The sequence below is a fragment of the Malurus melanocephalus genome, unplaced genomic scaffold, assembly GCF_030028575.1.
Source record: "Malurus melanocephalus ecotype Western Australia unplaced genomic scaffold, MMel_1.1 scaffold_100, whole genome shotgun sequence".
Taxonomy (NCBI): Eukaryota; Metazoa; Chordata; class Aves; order Passeriformes; family Maluridae; genus Malurus; species Malurus melanocephalus.
In genome coordinates this window covers 2,162,350-2,181,033 of record NW_026623332.1, presented here as the reverse complement: position 1 = coordinate 2,181,033, position 18,684 = coordinate 2,162,350, and the positions used below count along the sequence as shown (strand labels likewise).

The window sequence follows — 18,684 nt, the reverse complement described above, 5'->3', positions numbered from 1 at the left end:
GTAATTTWACCAAGAATAAATTATTTTCTACTCCTGSTTTYGTCACTGTATATTGACTTTCTTCCYGATCTTGACTCTGAATAAGCTGCTTATGAATATACAGTAGGTTGGTTTTCCAGTTATTTTGTTGTAGCCTAAACAATGTGATGCCGTGGTTCCTTCTCATGTAAAGGTGAAAAAAAAGGGTTTACCTTCTCTAGGAAATGTGCACCTGAATGAAGGGTGAAAATGGGAGAGGCTATTGAATACTAAGAGTACAGGCTATGCCTTCTTGGCAGCACGGGATGTGTTTGATGATGGTGTAATGTTGGGAAATGTGTTCAGATTTGCAAAGGAGCAGTTCTGGGAAACCTTACTGTATGTTTCCTAATTGCTGGTCAGAAATACCTTAATTTAGGGAGCTATTAAAACCATCCCTAAATTTATTCATATTCTTAATTCTCACGGATGTGCAGAAGTACTGAGAGAAATCAAACCAAAGGAAAGAATGCATGAAGTCCTTACTCCTAGCTGGGATTTTTTTCTGCCTATGTAAGCCGGGAAACTTTGAACATAGAAAAAGCTACAAGGATTTTTAGGGTTTTTTTGGGGGGGAGGGGTTTAGGTTCTTTCCTCTGCCCACAGTTCTAAAGGATCACAGAGGCTTTAAAAAAACTAAATGGTGTTTTATAGTTATGACAAAGCAGTTTTTTCATAAATTAAAAAGATTACATTGTGTTTTAATCATAATATGCTGGTTTGGCTGGTTTTTTACCTACTTCCTCGCAAAATGTACTATTGTATAATTTCCTTCATTATGGAGAATAATACAAGTAGATTTGAGTATGTCTGGATAAACTATGGTGCATGTTTCTTTTTGAATGTGTTTATGTGGTGAGAAACTATATAGGTATAGTAAAAGTGTTACCAAATAAACCAGCCTGTGATAATGTGTCCTGTAATAATAGGTTTGYATCCAAGACTGGGTAAAATGTTCTTACAAAATGCCTTAAAGTACCATGAAAATGCCATCTTCCATTACATTCCATTTGAGCAATTACGCTGCTCACTATAATAGATAAATTTAAGCAGTTACAGGGTGCAATATTATTTGTGCCTGAGGTAGGGATGTACAAGAAATTATGTATTTCTTGGCCAAACATATTTACTCCCAAATTAATTCTAGGGGTTGAGCATAAAAATCTAGAGGGTCWGGGTACCCAGTAGTCATGAAGGGTCCTTGTCTGTCAAAGTTGTCTCATATTAAGGACTTTGTTGAAACAGGATGTGGGTCTCTAAATAAAGTTTTAGCAGCCTAGGTTTCTATAAGAAAATTTTGGCAATGGAATAGGGACCTGTGGGGAGAAATACAAAGTTGCTTTGTACTCTAACTTCCTACAAGTTTTATGACTGAATCCTATGAAACAGGTTTTCCATGGCACAAAAAAAATGTATCTGTTTTTAGGTTTTCTTTCCTTCTATTTCTCCTATTAATAATTGAAAACTACTGTTCATTATTTACATAAAACTGTCTCACTTGAGCCTGCTTTCCATAACCTTTTCCCTCACAAGAATTCTAGGAATTTGCTGGCTTTCCTCAGGGGGATCTTGGCCATGTTTTATCTGTGACTTTAGGCCAGATAGTTGGTAATTTCTACAAAGTAACTTAGTAGGTTTAAATAGTGGCATTTACCAATGCATAGGTTTCCCATTTGAGCGCATTTCAAGAAGTCACATACACAGARGAATGTGCATTTTTATTCAGTGTTCAGCCTTCTTGGTAACTGGCAGTAAATCTCCACATGTGAAATGGAAAGCCCCTTGGAAAAAAGTACTAATAATGCAAACCCCTAAATGCCCGGAAGGCAAGGTATTTCAGCTGTTTTTCTAAGACTCTGCCACTTACTGTTTCCCTTTTTGATTCCTGACTTGTTTTTCTTTTTTTTTTTTTTTAAATGAGGACGTGTCAGAACCAGAGGCCTTAAGCACGGTATAAAGTGACCCCGGCACAAACCTCCAGCATTCCTCATCTTTCCCTCTCCAGCTGCTAACATCAGCCAAGKCAGCACGCAGGCTTGGCTGCCGCCAGCTCCCTGACTCTCCCCCTTCCTCCTGCCTTCCCGCCCTTCTTCACTTGCCAGTACAGTCAGCGCTGCTTCATATTAGGCACCCTCATTTGAAATCTCGAATACAAGAACTGTTGTTGTGTCCCTTCCACCGGTATCAGTTCTATTAGAGGGAAAGATGGGGGGAGGAAGGGTCTTTCTTCAAAGTGTGCAGCTTTTTCTCTTGGATGAATTGYTCAGTAGATGTTTAGTCTGAAGTGTTCATATAGAAATGATTTGAAAGTCACCTGGACAATACGTGGGGCTCTTCARATGGAATCATATTTCCAAGAGAGGCTCCTGAATTATAGAGCCTCACAGATTCATTTTCTAACTCCTTTTTTCATGTCTGTCTATCACAGGACATTTCAAAGATGGTTTGGCTGCCACTGAGACCTGGAGATCGGATGCCACAATGAGGACTCACACACGGGGAGCCCCAAGTGTGTTTTTCATACACGCGCTTTGCTGTGCCTTCGCCTACAGCGCCAGGGAGGACCGGGACGCGATGGTTCCTTTTGTCAATGCCAACTATGACAGCTACCCCATGCTCTACTTCTCCAAAGGGGACGTGGAGACGCTGCGTCTCCAGGCYGGCACCACGCACCGGCACATCGCGGCTCGGCTGATTGAAGCAGTGCAAACCATGCTGTCCAGTCCCCTGGAGTACCTTCCTCCCTGGGAGCCAAAGGAGTTCAGCGCTCGCTGGAATGAAATTTATGGCAACAACCTTGGGGCCCTGGCAATGTTCTGTGTGCTTTACCCTGAAAACATCGAGGCTATCAGTATGGCCAAGGATTACATGGAGAGGATGGCGGCTCAGCCTAGTTGGTAGATTTTTGTCTTTTTTTTTTTTTAAAGTTGTTCTTACTGTATAAACTACTTACAGCTGGAGGAGTGAGTGGATGAGTGAATTGCTTAAATTATGTCAGTTGTTCCAATATTCATTTTAACAGTGACTAACTTGCTGAATGCTTTTACCCTCCTCTGGACCAGTAGTGACACACAGCTTTTCACCTTCACTGGGTTTACCTTCTTGAAACTTGATCTAAAAGGAGCATGATCCTTTGAGCACCACCCTAATTGCTGTAAAAAAAGGTAATACAAACCCACTCTCAATCAGAAGGAAGGGTTTCACTTCTGGTTTRTGGCAAGATGTGCTGAAAGGTAGAYCTATRAAAGGTGTAATTAGGTGTAGATAAGAGTGACACTCTTGGGTTTCTGGAGTCTGCTCTAACATCTTATCTGACCTTTGGTTCAGATTGCAGCTTCACTTGGCTGCATGGTTCTTGGGTCTCTCCTTAAGACATACTAGGACATGATAGTTGTCCATCTGATGACTGGAACTGCCYGAGTAACTGGCATTTTGATGGCCACTTCCTGGATTAACTTGCCCTGGATATGAGTTGTCATCCTTTCAGGTTACTTCTCTTCTCCGTGCCACTTTCTTTTTCTGGGGTCAGAAATTAATATTCTCACTGTAGAAGTGATTACAGAGTGGAGACMCCAAGCTCCTTTTCATACCCATCTGTAATTTATCTCCCTTTTTTCTCAGACAGATGCATTTCCCCTACTTCCCTGCAGCATTTGGTGCACCTTGCAGACCATGGTCCAGGATTGCTGTCGCTGGTTATAGGTCAGAGCGTGGGAATCTGGACTCTGCCAGGACAGTGGCACCTGCCCTGGGCAGCGAGCTGGAGCTGGATGGGGCACTGCTCCCTTCTGTCATAGCYGCTGTTCTACAGCTCTGTGGTGAGAGCAGCTTGCCTGAAGTGTGAGTCAAGATTCAAGTCAGCACAGGAAGAGAAACATTAGCTGTTCAAGCAGTATTCATTGCTCAAACTACTATTCCTTACCTTCTAGTAACCCACTAGTAGTTATGCCACTATAAATGGCATCCATCCATGGACCATCACTGGAACTATGCTGGATTTGAGCTAGCATAATTTAGGATCTCTATCCTCATGTTGGGCATGATTCAAAACACATTGCAGTGTTCAGGTTCCCCTACACTAAGTACTAAAATGGTGAATGCCACGCAAATATATGAGCTAGAGCAAAACAAGTGATGGGAGAGAGAAGGGACTTGCTGGCCATATACTGCCTGCATGTCACAGAAGAGAGGACACATGGGATTTGGGAAGAAAAGTGTTGTCACAACGATGGTGGTAATTTCYGAAATCTTCCACTGAAGCATAGCAATACAAAGCTTCAGTCTTACTTARCTCTGGAGACAGTGTGTATTTCTACTGGCACGCTGACAGAGGGATATAGCTTACAGAGGTGAATCCAAGGATGTGTGACCATCTCTGATAGGAGACAAACTGCTCCAAATTCACCTTCCACCTTASTTTCATTGTTAACACTCTTTCTTAACTTGTTTTGGGTAGTGTATAGTTACATGGCCATCTGTTTTAATAAAATAAGAAAGAGAGGGAAGCATTATTTTGAGTAGGAGAGCTTGTTTGTGTCTGTTTTTTTTCAGTTTCCTGCATCTCACTCTCTGTCTCAACCTTTTTTAAGTTACTTGTGTCCTGTGATTCCTGCCCTGGATTAATTGCAGTWGTTCTGTCTCTTATAATGATCTCCTTTGTCCCAGCTGACCAGATACTAATCAGAACYGAGCAGATATCCCATTTCCACTTGGCTTTGATGCCATTTATCTGCCTCAAACTACTTGTTTTTCTCAAGCAAGTATCTTGCATTGCCTTGGTGAAAGAGAAGCCATGCTTTTCCCATCTTTCCCTTCTGATGTCGACATCCCATTCACCAACCAGTCAAGGTTTAATCAGGSTTCTCTGCTTTGTGAAAGAAGTGGCTGCAATGTGCTTGGTAGTAGTGGAAGTGCAGAAGGAGGAAATCATAAACACAGGCGATAGGGTCGGGCTAAGCTGCCCTTTGTATAACCTCCAGCTGGCCAGCTCTTCAAATGCTGTGGCAGAAGCATGGATCTGGTTTCCATTTTTGTTTTCCCTCTGAGGACTTAGGTCTGAATGCTGTCAACATGGTATTTACGCTATAGCTCCATCAGTGATGGCAGCAATATTGATCTCGCTCCCTTTTCCAACAGTGGTTTTCAGAAAAGTAGGAATGTGACGTCTCTGAGGCATGAACTGCACTRTCTGGCTTYGCTCAAATAGGTTAGCAGGTTCAGWAGCTGAAGGAGTGGGCAGACAGATTATGTAAATCTGTTTTTCCTAAGAAATTAAAAGTACCAGAAATGCATGCACTTCTCCACTTATGATAAGACTAGTAGAATAAACATGATAAATAAGAGTTGTGGCTGTTACATGAGCTGTTCTGGTACTGTCACAGTATTGGAATTTTTTGTCCAGTCTATCTAGGCATCTTTGGKTTTCCTCAGACTTTGGGAAAGTTCTGAGTGATAAATTATGACTGTTGTCCTTATTAAATAATTTGAGGGTACATGTGTTCTGATCAGGAAGGTGGAAAGAAGGAGCAGTCTTGATGTTGCCTGACTTTGGAGCCCTGAATATTAGGAGAGTCATCTACCAGAACTCCTTGTTTCATCAGCAGAGAGGGCTTTTCCAAAGAGGTATCAGTAAGGTAAATAGAACAAATCTCTCTCGAGACTTCTCAATAATGTGGATGCTAAGAGTGCCATGTAAATTTACTGGAAAAAATGTCTTTTTTATCACTGAGAGTTCGATCAACATGTTGGAAAGTTAAATCTAGCACTGGCAGCTTTATTCTTTCAATGGTATGATTTGGATTTCTTTTCACTTCTGCTGTCATGGCATTGACTCTAAAATAGCTTTAGAATTAAAAAATAAATTCATCTTAATGATTTTCCTCTGAGTTTTGTGGCAGTGTTAAGTAAAATTAAAGTCTTACCAGAAAAGAAAGGTTTTCTAGTAAGGTTTATGTTTTTAGCATGTGCAGTAGTTGAATAAAAGAAATATGGTTTAAAATGTTGCTGGTTATTTGTTCCAGAATGCTAGGAGATTAAGGAGACTGACATTTTATATTTCTTCTTTACATTAGTGAAATCCTCAATAGTCCAAATATCRTTCAATAATCCAAGATACATATATGAGAAAGTCTACTGCTAATTGATATATACATAGAAGGGGCATGTAATTAAGCACTCTTGTCCTATCTCATCTATTAAAATAGTCATTTTAAGTCACATAATGAAGTCCAGCCTTAACTGATTTCCCATTTGTGTCGACTAACAGAGGTTGAGCCGTTTGTCRTAACAACCCTTGTTGATAGGCATGCTGCTCATTAGCAGAGCATCCCTAATGGCTACATCCTGGAGTAGGTTTACATTTTAAATAAACAGAGGGGCACTGGGTAATAGCTAACTATAACAATCACCCAAAATAATATGGGAACGACACTGTTCTGGAGACGAGCAACAGCAAACAAACGTGCATCGATATTTTGGTTAAAATAGATGAGCGTTAATGGTTCTGCCTGTAAAAATTAAAAGCTGATTTTCCATGGATTGGATATCTAGATACTGTCTGAAATCTTATGGAAAGTTTGTCCTTATATTTGAACCATATTGTCTTCTTTTAGAGGGAACAGAGGATATTGATGTGTTTTCTGGCATTTTATCTCWGACTGGCCCCTGGAGCACTCCCCACCAGAAGGGCGTTTTGGCCGAGGGAATCTGTACTYGTGATTCTTTCCATATGCTGCTGGCTTGTCCCGTTCCCGTACTGAGCAGAATGATGTAATTGGAGTCACACAGGGTGCAGAAATGAGAGTTCAGTCAGATTCTCTGTTTTGGACAAAGCAGTGAAAAGCTCTCTTCTTTACTAAGCCCACCTTACAAACAAATGCCTTGGAAGTTCACAAATTCTGTGCCCTTCTTGCAGCAGGAGAGATGTCCTGATTTGCAGTCRCTGGAGAGATTTCTATGGATTAGGGAGTTTTTTTGTTTCGGGTTTTTATTTTTTGCACATAGGTGATGCCCATTTTTAAAGACAAGTATGTTACCAATGTGCAGTAAGGTGTGGGATTTAACAGTAAGGCGGCTCTGTGGGTTTCATGGGGCAGATAATTACTGTCAACACATGTAGACATTCCAGGGAAATAGCAGCAACTAAGTAGAAGCTAACAGGAGGCTTTGACAAAACAGATCTGTGACCTTTCTGCTGTTTTCTTTTAAACTAGCAATCGTGTAGCCTTCTGTCAGTCACTGTTTATGAGAAAGTAGTGGAGTATCCTATAGGACCCTTGCTGGTAGTATCCAGCTAGTGCCAAATGTTGAACAATACAGATTACAAAGTAAAAATAGATACATGTAAATAATTAAACGTGGATAATCATTTAACTGAAATAAATTCATATATGCCAAGTTGAAATAAAACAAGTCTTTGTGCTGACAGCAGAAATTTATAACATCTGTTTGACTCCCAATAATCAACCTGCAGTCACATTCAAAGAACATTTAGGGGGGGCTTTATAAGACTATGGAATACAAGTGAGTATAAAAGAAGCTTGGAGGATGCCAGTATGCGGTCTCCTACAGAGAGGAAGAAAAAGAAGAGAAAGGGTAGGAGGATGAATTTGGTATCTGGAAAATGTATTATGTTAGTAAGTGAAATATCAAACCCTTATGCTGTTTTTTATCTTCTACATATGTAGTGTTTAAAAATAGAAATTGTGCGTGTCTGTGAAATTAACTGGATTTTGGAGAGCTTCTCTAATATCTTGGTTTTAAATTGATAGAGGAGATAAATTGGTGATGAAGTTCTGTGATAGCTGCAGGAAGCTTGCTTTGTGGCATGACTGGTATAAAAATTGGCTAGACCAAGAGCTAGAGGTAATCTCTTGAAATAATAACGTAATTAAATTCCTGTATCTGCTTAATATGAYACTGAGAACAACTAAAACAGAGTCATTTCTACGTTATTAATGTGTCAACGCAGAAGCATCATGATGGGTGCTAAAAGCAAGCCCTGTGTGAAAAGGACCCTCTTGTGATCAAAGCCAAAAATGAGGGAAGGTCTGAAAGAAGCTTTAGAAGCATCAGAATGATGATTATAGACCCATACGGAAAAAGAGGCAAAGAGGTTAAAAAGTAGATTAGGATTTTTAAGGAACTGAAGTTTTACTTGCCTCCCCTAAGCACCTAAGCAGTACAACTCTATTTTTATAGTAAGCTCTTAAAACTTCTGTCTGTATGTTGCCCTTTTTTTCCATACTGACATGAATGTAGCCTTTTACATTACACTCCTTGGCCTTTCTTCTGTCAACTGAGCTGCAATGAACACAAGCATGTCATGGGTTGCTGCTGAAACATGGCTGGTAAAGACAGAGGGGCAAACTTGTTTTACCTTTGACACTGAAAACATAAACCATCAGTTTTTCAAGTATGCTTTTTGTTCTTAACTTTTTTGTTGTTGCAAATGACTGAACACTAAAGTTGTGCAGATAATGGGGGGGTTTTGTTTTGGCAGCCAAACAGAAGAAAGTGCAAAAGGGTAAAAGCTGAGAGGTTGTTTTTGGGTTTTTTAAAGCTTCTTCTTTTTTCTTCCCAAAACGACAATTGTAGAATAGTACTTTAGTTATTAAGAATATATTCCATTTAAGCACAAGAAAATACTTTGTTTTGGAGACTTTGTAAGAAAAATATTTAAGATTTGGTCTAGTTTATAAAATGAATKTTGGTGGTCTCATTGCCCTTGGCAGGTGTGCTCCCTCTTGATATGTACGCTTTGTCTAGCCTCAGAAGAGTATTTCTGTTTCTTGTCAGATGGGAGGTTTACAGCTGTGGGTCAGGACAATAGCAAGAGTGCCAAGGCATTGCTCTTGGCATTGGGCAGACAAGCTATCCCAGGATCCAGACGTCGATTGGCCCCATTATGTGCCTTATTTGCATTCACACTTGACATTCAGTGTGCATTAAACTCAATCTTCCTGTTAGCTGGCTGCCATGTTTGGGGTAAGTGGCATCCAAATGCCCTGCAGGGCTGTCYTAGAACTAATTTTAACCTGTAAGCCATTAGAAAACTGAGTCATTTCCTTTGTATATGTAATGAGATTGAGGATTGCACTACTGAGGAGGAAGTACGGGCATCCTTCCTTCAGTCTCCACCTCYAGGAGTTACTCTGCAGTAATTTGTTACGGGAAAGTTTGGAGCATGAAAATTCAGGATGTGGATTACTTGTGTAACATATGTGTCAGCATGTGCTAAATTCTTCATTTTGCATGCACTGATAATCATGTTAGTTGTTGACCTAGAGGCCAAAAATCAGATCTCACACTGCTTGGAAGGATATTCTGTGTCTTAAAGTGGGTTATTTTCTTATTTACTTCGATTTGTTCTTTAGAACTGGATACACTGTGAAGGAAAGATGACTCTAAACATCCCACAATGATGATTGGGAAACTCACTTGAGCAGTAGAATTTGGTTTAAATCCTACCCTTAACTGGTCAGGCACTGGTTTTTCCCTTGGCTTATATTTCTGGGAGAAATGCTAATGGAATCATAGAAACATAGAATGGTCTGGGTTGGAAGTGCCTTAAAGATCATTTAGTGCCAAATCCCCTGCCATCGCCTGAGATACCTTGGGCTAGACAAGGTTGCTGAAAGTCCTGTCCAGCCTGGCTATGAACACTTCAAGTTTTGGGGCATCCACAGTTTCTCTGGGCAATCTGTGCCAGTGCCTCACCATCCTCACAGTCAAGAGCTTCTACCTAACGTTTAATCTAAATCTCTCCTTTTTTAATTTAAAACCATCCCCCCTTGTTTTATCATTGTCTGTCCATGCAAAATCCTTCCTTTTTTATATGCCTCCCTTTAGGTACTAGAAGGTTTCTGTAAGGTCTCCCTGGAGACTTCTCTATTCCAGGCTGAACCACCCCATCTCTCCCAATCTGTCTGCATARGAGAGGTKCTCCASCCCTCTGTTGAGGACCCCAGAGGATTTGCAGCACTCTAGGTGGGGTCTCACAAGGGCTGGGTAGAGGAGCAGAATCTGCTCACTCGCCCTGCTGGCCACACTGCTTTTGATGAGCTCAGWTGGCTTTCTGGGCTGCAGGTGCACATCATTGGGTCATGTCCAGCTTTTAATCCACCTGTACCCCAAAATCCACCTTGGTAGGGCTGCTCTCACAGTCAGTTCTTCTCTCAGAATGTACTAATGTCGGGGATTGCCAGGAGGTGACCCTACTTTCACTAAAGACGTAGTTATTTAGTAGTGAGAAATTACAGGATCCCATTCCACTGAGAGAAGACACAGTAGTAGCATCAGGAATGCTGTCAGGAAGTTGAGAGGCTGTAGTAATCTTGGCTTTGCTGGTAATAGTGGTTTTTATTTTACATCCAAAATTTTATGCAAATAGTGTTCTTATTTAGAGCTTGAATTTGCATTTTATGAAGGTGTTGTGTATACATAAAAAAATGCAGTGCATGCATGAGGGTTCTTGGTGCCGTAAACTGATCACTGGAAAACAGGGTCTTAACCCTTCATTGTAGAAGGTAGCAAATCTAAAACAGATAAACCACATTCCACCATGCTAAAATTCTCAACATATGTAGGAAAACCACACTAACCCATTATTTCAACCTTATCCATGATCTTTTTATTTCTCCAGTTTCTTCACAGAAGATTTGTATCAAACTCTGAATGTTTAAAATGCAGTAACAAAAATATTTTATGTGACACAGATGAACAAAACTTTAAAGAACACCCCCAGGGATGTATTTATCCTGTGCCAGTCATAAGATTTGTCTAGAACAGCAGGGTTTTTTTTTTGTGCGGAACAATGCACATGGCTGTGGATGTTTATGAAATTTGACCATGAGGCAGCACACCTGTTCAGCAACTTGTGCTCTTTCATAAACCATCTGAARCTTCCAGATAGGCACCTCCTCCAAATATACCTATACCTAGAGATACAGGTATATAAGAGTAAAAAGGTATTGTAGGGATGACATTATGTTTTAGAATATTTTAAAATTTGCCATTATTTTAATATGTGTTTTAGAATTTTTGGAACAGCTGCCTTTGCTCAAAGCGTGTGTGTCTGCAACTAAGTAGTTGTTTTATATTAAAGAATCCATTATAGATATTTTTCTTTACTTTGAATTTTTAATTTTTGTTGCTTGTTTTTGTTAGTTTTTGTAATATCTGATGCCTTTCAAGGATGACAAGGCATGTTTTGAGGTAAAGGTCATTTCTGGTATCAAATGCACTTAATTGTGAAGCTGAAGTTCGTACTCTCTGATAGTAAGTTCCAGTCTTGAGTGGCTTGTTTTGCAGGGAAAGGCATTGGCATATTTTTACCTATCTTTATTTGTATAAGTACACACAACTTTTCTTGGCAGTTAATAGTTAGACCAAAACCACTTTTTTCACATACATTTGGTGCATGCCTGTGGCTCTGTGCTTTCCCACAGTTTATCAGCCAGGCTATTTACCAAGTCTGACAGTGGGGGATGCATTTGAAAAATGAGAACATAATTTAGATGCAAAAACCATGGAGTGCTTGCTATTTGACCATTCTTCTTGTGAATCRTGTTCCACATGTTTGGTGTACATTGCTTGGTTCCCTTGAAACTAAGTTAAGGGGAGTGCACTGATTTATTGCARCTAAAGAGTTGTTATTTCAAAAGAGCTTCATCTTAAAACAGATGTTGACTGTGGGTTTGTACATTTAGAAATGAAGATTTTTAAATCATCATCTTTAATTTTCTCTATTACTTGTGTGTAAATCTCCTCTCTGAAATTTTATACCAGGCTTGACTGTGCGGAATTGCATTTTGAGGGAAGTTATGACAAAATTGCTTGTCTAACCCAAGCTGGATAATGATGTCAGTATCTATGATTAGGGTGCCTAACATAAGGGTTTTCACACTGAAAGGCTGTGGGTTTTGGTTATTTTTTTTCCTGAAGAAATCAGAAGCCTAAATGCAGTTATAACTTGGCAATTTAGCACTTCCCATATAGAAAAGTGCTTTCTGTTTTGTCAGAMGTGTTGCCATGGAGACTAATAGATGCTCTTATGCTGTACAATTTGATGCAGTATTCTGTTAGAAACTGTACATAAAGTTAGCATGCACCTTAACAGGGAAAGATACAATAAATCAGTTCCACTGGCAAATCCCATTTTAAATGAAGTCAGGTAAAGATCAGGCTTAAGCAAAATATATTTAAGCAGAATCTGATTAGTAGCTTATGTGTTATTAAAAGGATGCTGAACTTTTAATTAAATATTTTAAATCAGCTCAGATTCTTTCATTGCAGTTTTCTTGCACCCTAATGTATAGCTTGGCCTCAAACTCTTTCTAATTGTTCCAAGCAGATGCCTTTAAAGTGAAATTTCCTGTACCCATTTGAACTCTGGTTTCTGAATATGCAAAGGTTTAGTGAAACTAAAAATACTTTGGAAACTAGAATTCATGATATAGCTGATCAAAGGAAAGTTTCTGTGTCAAAGGATTCCTGGCAGGAATCATGGTGCCAGAGTATTGCATGTAATTGGCATAGAATGCAATTTCACTTTTATGTATAGGATCAACAACGTTTTAAGAGCTTTTTCAATGATAAGGAAAGATGAAAAAGCAGAAATAGAAAATTGAGATTGACAAATAACCAGAAATATATTTGATTAAAAAAAATTAATTCAGTTAATCAAAAAACATACAGTTTCCTGACATGTAAGTATGAATGTGCCAAATTTGAATTCTTCCAAAAATGTTAAATATGCTGAAATAAAAATTAAAAGTCCTTTTTTTCTCACTTGCACATGTTGTCTTTTACCATCGTTGCAGTGCCTTAGCCTGATGGTCATAATTTCTATATGGTTTATTAATGCATTTGGAATGTGAATAAATTCTTCTCTAGCAGAATTTTTTTGGTTTTATCTTACTCTTTTGGGATTTTTTTTCTTATCTGTTCACACTGCTGCTTACACAAACAAAGATGAAATCATATTTATAGAGTCATAGAATAGTTGAAACTGGAATATGTGTGCCTCCAGGAGCACAGCACTGTTTCCACTGATTGCAGTAGGACACTSATCTCAACAATTTAAAATTCATTTCTGTAATTAAAAATATATTGCAAAAAACGTGAAAGAAAGCAACTGATGATAGTTCAATTTATCAAAGTTTGTTTTCACTATGTATTCCTTACATTTCCTTTTCTGTTGAACCATGGCCTGGTACTTACTTGCTGTAAGTACRACAAAACTAAAGTCTTTGATACACAATTTATGCTTGATTTAAGAGGAGCATTTGTTCTACACAACCCATATTATGAATTTTCRTGATATAAATGTACTATTTTGCTAAGTTGAGTGTAATCATTGGATACAAGCCAGTAGTTCCTAGAAAATAAATGTTAGTATTGGCAGCATTGTACTTCTTTTCTGTCTTAGCATTAAAAAACAGTGTTTGTTAAGTAGGTTAGTTTGAACTGTAGTCAAAGTGAGTTTCATCTTCTCTACTTCTGTCCTTGAATGCATTTGGGATATGAGGAAACAATATAGTGAGTTATTTTATTATACTTGCTTTAAAGACAGCTTTAGTCCCATAGGCACCATTAATCATCAGTTGACTCCTTTGGAAAAGAAAAAAAGATTTGTTACAGGAGGTTGGAGGCATATGAACTATGGCATATTACYTTATCACCAAAATTATATGAATCTTTCTTCAGATGAATAGTTTCCATTTCTGTACAATCAGTATTCTGCCTTTCTCTTAGCAAAAACCTGGAATATTTCAAATACTTTTTTGATATTTATCAAATTAATCTTTCTAATAAAGTTAATGAGCTTTGAAGGTTTATGTTGTCCATAAATAGGAAAAAAATGGTTTAGAGACTTGGTAAGTAGCTTACTACTGAATTAAAATTCAACCTGAATTGTCTGACTTTGGAGACATTAACCCATATACATATCACAGTACAGTAAGGGGAAAAACTAAGTGGGTGAAACTCAATTAATTGGCATCTTTCTTTMTTGACAGGCTAGTGAAGGATGCCCCATGGGATGAGGTCCCTCTTGCTCACTCCTTGGTTGGTTTTGCCACTGCATATGACTTCTTGTACAGCTACCTTAGCAAGATTCAACAGGAGAGATTTCTTGAAGTAATTGCCAATGCCTCGGGATATATGTATGATGCATCCTACAGACGTGGATGGGGCTTCCAGTACCTGCACAACCACCAGCCTACCAACTGTGTGGCCCTGTTGGCTGGAAGCCTGGTTCTGATGAATCAAGGTATGTGCTAAGCCATAGGAATGTTTTTTTCTGRAGTGTATCAACTCAAATCAGCAACTTACTTAAAATTCAGCATTTAAAGTTCAGGATTTGATAAATATGCTTCTTGGGTTTGCTCTTTTGCTGCTTAGTAAAATTTAATTTACTGAATAGAGGCAAAGGCTATGGGTGGATGTACAATGCATGGTGTGTGTGTATATAAATTCAGTTTTCTAAGTGATTTGGAAATTCTTGTGTGCAGTTTGTCCAGTCCAGATTTATGGACAGTGTCTTTCAGAGTAGATTATCAATGATGAACGATGCAATYGGTCTCCTTACACAAAGTGTTGTGAAAGTCAGTGGTCAGAATCACCCAGCACTCTGAGTTGGGAGCCAGACAACAGCATAATTTGGAATTTCATCCTAGACTTCTGTGCTGTCTTCTGGGAGAGGTGCAAAAGTGTGTCTTTATCCACTCAAATGCCACACCTTAAGACCTTTCTTCCCAGCAGCCTTGTCTATGGAGATGAGCAAGGCTGTAGTTTTTTTTYCCCTCTGAACTCTGTATTGCACCCCATAACCAATATCTGTGCCAGGTATCCTCTTCTTTGCTTTGAGCACATAAAACCATCCCTCCCATTTCCAAGATTAGAGCCCTGGCCAGTAGCTTTTGTCTGCTCTATTCGGGGTGTGTTCCTCTCCCTCTGGAGAATTCAAGTCACAGAGTTAGAGAGAGAAAGCAGGTAAGCAATCCTGACTTTAAACCCCTTCAACTGAGAGATGGAAGGCATGGAGCCAGTTCCTGCTTTTATAAGAACGAATCAGTATTTCATCAGGTGATTAATTTTTACGTGCTAGAAGTATTTTGAAAACATGATTCCCAATGGAACTGCTTACATGCTGCAAATCAAGGAAAATCTAGTTTCTGGATGCTGATGGTGTTGCCAAGCTGCTGAGCTCTGCCAAGCACAGGCTCATCCGCACATCACTGGAGCTTTCAAGTGCCCAAAGAAGAGTGACAAARAACTCTGGCACCTACTCTGTTTGGAGGGTCATTTTTTGCTAAGTGCCTGTCAAAACAAACACAGTGACTGATGTGTATATGCTGAAAAACATCTAGAGCTTGTGTGGAAGTTATTCCCTATCCTCCTGTCTTGCCTTCCACAAATTTGAGATTCAGGCCATGTTTATTCAGTGGGTCTTGCTAAATTTCGTGTGATTCCATCCTTCCCTARGCCTTTATTGGTGCAGAAGGCTGGAAGTTTGCAAGATGATTCTGCTCTTCGTTGGACAAGCAATAGTAACATCACAAAGCTGGGCAATATTTTTTTCACTAAAGTGATGGTGTTTGGAAGGCAAAAAAAGTAGGAAATTCATGAGCAATTTGAAAATCATAGTAATATTTCAAATTAAAATACATCAAAATGGACTGTGTATATCTAAATTAAAATTCCGTTGTTTCAATATAGAGCAACTTTATTTTTTAAAAAATTGCAACTTAAATGAACTTTTTCTATTGGTCTAAAATAAAAAAAAAAAAATTAAGACCTATAACTTCAATATGAAAGACATAATCTGAAAGAGAAAAAAAAGAAAAAAAAGGGAGAAAAGGGATGAACATATTATGCTTCTGTATCAGATACATAGCAATCACAAATTATGTTTCCCAGTGTGGACTTTTCTCACAGAAGGTTTAAATTCCAACTAATAAGTTCAACACAATTCAGCTATTAAAACTTATAGAGGTTAAGTAGYCAATTTAAAAGCATTTAAATGTTGCCATAGGAATGAAAAATGAGACTAATTGAAATKAATTCTAGGCCCATACATGTAGGGATGACTTGACACTTAGACACTCAGCTATTCAAAATAGTAACTTGAGTAAGGCCTTGATATAGATACAGATACCTGGTTTATAAACTGCTAATTTTAGGTGAGATTTGTTCTGATTTGTTATGTAGCCTGAAGAATGTTGCCTTTTACTCTTTTCATTTCGATGTATTATTATTCTTCTAGTGTACTACAATACAGCACAGATATACACTAAGTAAACAGAACATTAACGCATTGCAGTGGTAAATGCACAGTGCTAAGCCATGGCAAATAGCATGCTTGCAGCAGGCAAAAACTAGCTTTTGTGGCTTTTATGTCACAAGGGAAAACAAAAGTAGAAACGTTAAGGGTTTTATTCTGGCACACCACTGTGCTGCCAACTCCATCAGAGTAATGCACGAGTGTCATAATAGCTGTGAGTAAAGTGGCAATAAGTAGTACCACTGKCCTGTTGCTCAGCCCTTCCCCATCACAGTTTTCTCTTCAGCCAGGCATTTGAAATACCATGCTAGATTCAGTTTGTCTGTTTTGCTTCGACAGTGCTGKTTTTTTTTCCTCTCTGCTAACTGAGCAGAGTTTGGCAGCCTTGACTAGTAGGATGCCTGAATTACTCATCACTCTGCTGAGCATAAATACAGTATGAAACACTCTGAGTAGCAGGATTGAATGTAGCTGCTTCTCCCTTAGCCTGACATATGTGTTCATTCAGCAGGCACTGCTTCACCACATAGTGGGGTGTGATGTGTGCCAGCTGAGCTTTGCTATTATGTCTGGTTAAATCAGTGTCCGCACACTTTGAGCTGAGAGAACCCTGAGTTGCCGTGTGGAAGCACAAGGCAGTTGATCTCTGSTCAGTGCTACCTCTCTTGCTACTCAACCCAAAAGAAAATAAGAGAAGACACATGGCCTTTCCTCTGCTAGGTTCCATGTGCTGACTTCTGCMATACAAAAATGCAGTGCTGAGAGCCTCATGCTTGTGTTTAGTGAAGGCAGATTGGCATAGAGAAGGTTTCTCGTGACMTTTTCCCAGGTCCTGATTTGTGTAGAGCAGATCAAAATAGCAAAATCTCTGAAATGCTTTTYGTTAGAAAAACTGAAACTGCCTAGGGCTTTCATATTTGGAGGCTGAGAATTTATCTACTTGGAAGATTAATTTTATTCTGGAATTGAGGATTCTRCTTTTAGAATTAACCATGCAAAGCTCTGCCAAAATAGCTTTTATTTGGATAACTCTTTAGGTTGTACAACAAACTGAAAATATAAGTAGAACAGACCAGGTCTTAAAATAGAACATGAGTTAGTAGAATATCAGTCAACTGCAGCTCAAATGTGAACTTTTTTACTTTTTCAGTTTCAGTGGATCTCCTTACCATGCTGGTGATCCTGATCAGAATTGTTGCATTATTGGAGCCCTCTAGTGGGGCCATCACTTTGTTTTCATACAGCTTTAATTTGAAATGCAATAGCCTTAGTTTGGCCCTTCCCTTTTTGCACGTCCTGAATGCATTAAGGAAATTTTCATTTTAACTTGTAAAGTGTAAGTCCCACATTATTGGGAAAGGTGTTTCATAGATTTTTCCCCTGCTCATGTGACCTTCTTTTGCTGTGTTTAAATACAGTACTTTATTTTTCACCCTGGAAGCACGGAGAAGCTGCAGCAGTAGGTTGTWTTGTAGACCCCTGGATTGCAGATTCCTTGCTGTGAAGGGTCTCACCGTGGGAGTACAGATGGCATCTCTGAGCTGTTGTGCTGTAATTAGTTATGCCAATGTCTTTTTCTTTCAGGCTACCTTCAGGAAGCTTACTTGTGGACCAAGCAAGTGTTGGCAATCATGGAGAAGTCAGTTGTCCTGCTGCAGGAGGTCACAGACGGCTCCCTCTATGAAGGGGTGGCTTATGGCAGCTACACAACCAGATCRCTGTTTCAGTACATGTTCCTTGTCCAAAGGCACTTTGACATCAATCACTTCAGCCACCCCTGGCTCAAGCAGCACTTTGCATTTATGTACAGGACTGTCCTGCCAGGTAGGTYCTTTGGGTGAACGAAGACGAATCTTTTATTTTTGAAGCAGCAATAAATTTCATACTTGAAATAGGCCATCTTAAAATAASTCTCTACTTAAGTTTTTAAAAATAACMATTTCCTTGRATTTTRCCYTCRTCTGTCATCAAAACATCCTTGTTTATCGCTGCTTATTAATGAGGRACATCTTCCACTAGCCCATGCTGCYCAAAGCSCCATCCAACCTGGCCTTGAACACTGCCARCAGTGAGGCACCCACAMCTTGTCTGGGTGACCTGCACAAGGGTTCCACCAGCCCCACAGGAAAGAACCTCTTCCTTATATCTAAACTAGGTGTACCCTCTTTCAGTTTAYGGCTGTTACCCCTTGTGCTGCTTATTTGCAGGACACTTCTTTAGGAACTTATGCTGTTYGAATTCCTGGTTAAAAATACTTAGATAACTCTTTTGGAACCCCAGATCTATCTATATATGTAAGGGGGCTGAACGCAGCTTTGGCATGCCAGTACAGGCACACATGTGGTGACTCCATGTGAGACTTCAGGTATCCTTTGGGGAGA

General features: G+C 39.3%; 1 protein-coding gene across 2 annotated transcripts in view; it reads left to right on the top strand.

Annotated features, from left to right (window-relative positions):
* Nucleotides 1-18,684, top strand: part of DSE (dermatan sulfate epimerase) — a 34,129-nt gene that overhangs the window by 10,008 nt on the left and 5,437 nt on the right. For both annotated transcript variants that reach the window (XM_057368993.1, XM_057368994.1), the window contains exons 3-5: nt 2,447-2,915; nt 14,037-14,290; nt 17,888-18,127. In XM_057368993.1, coding sequence (XP_057224976.1) covers nt 2,500-2,915; nt 14,037-14,290; nt 17,888-18,127 — 910 coding nt within the window. In that variant the 5' untranslated portion in view covers nt 2,447-2,499. The remainder of the gene's footprint in view (nt 1-2,446; nt 2,916-14,036; nt 14,291-17,887; nt 18,128-18,684) is intronic.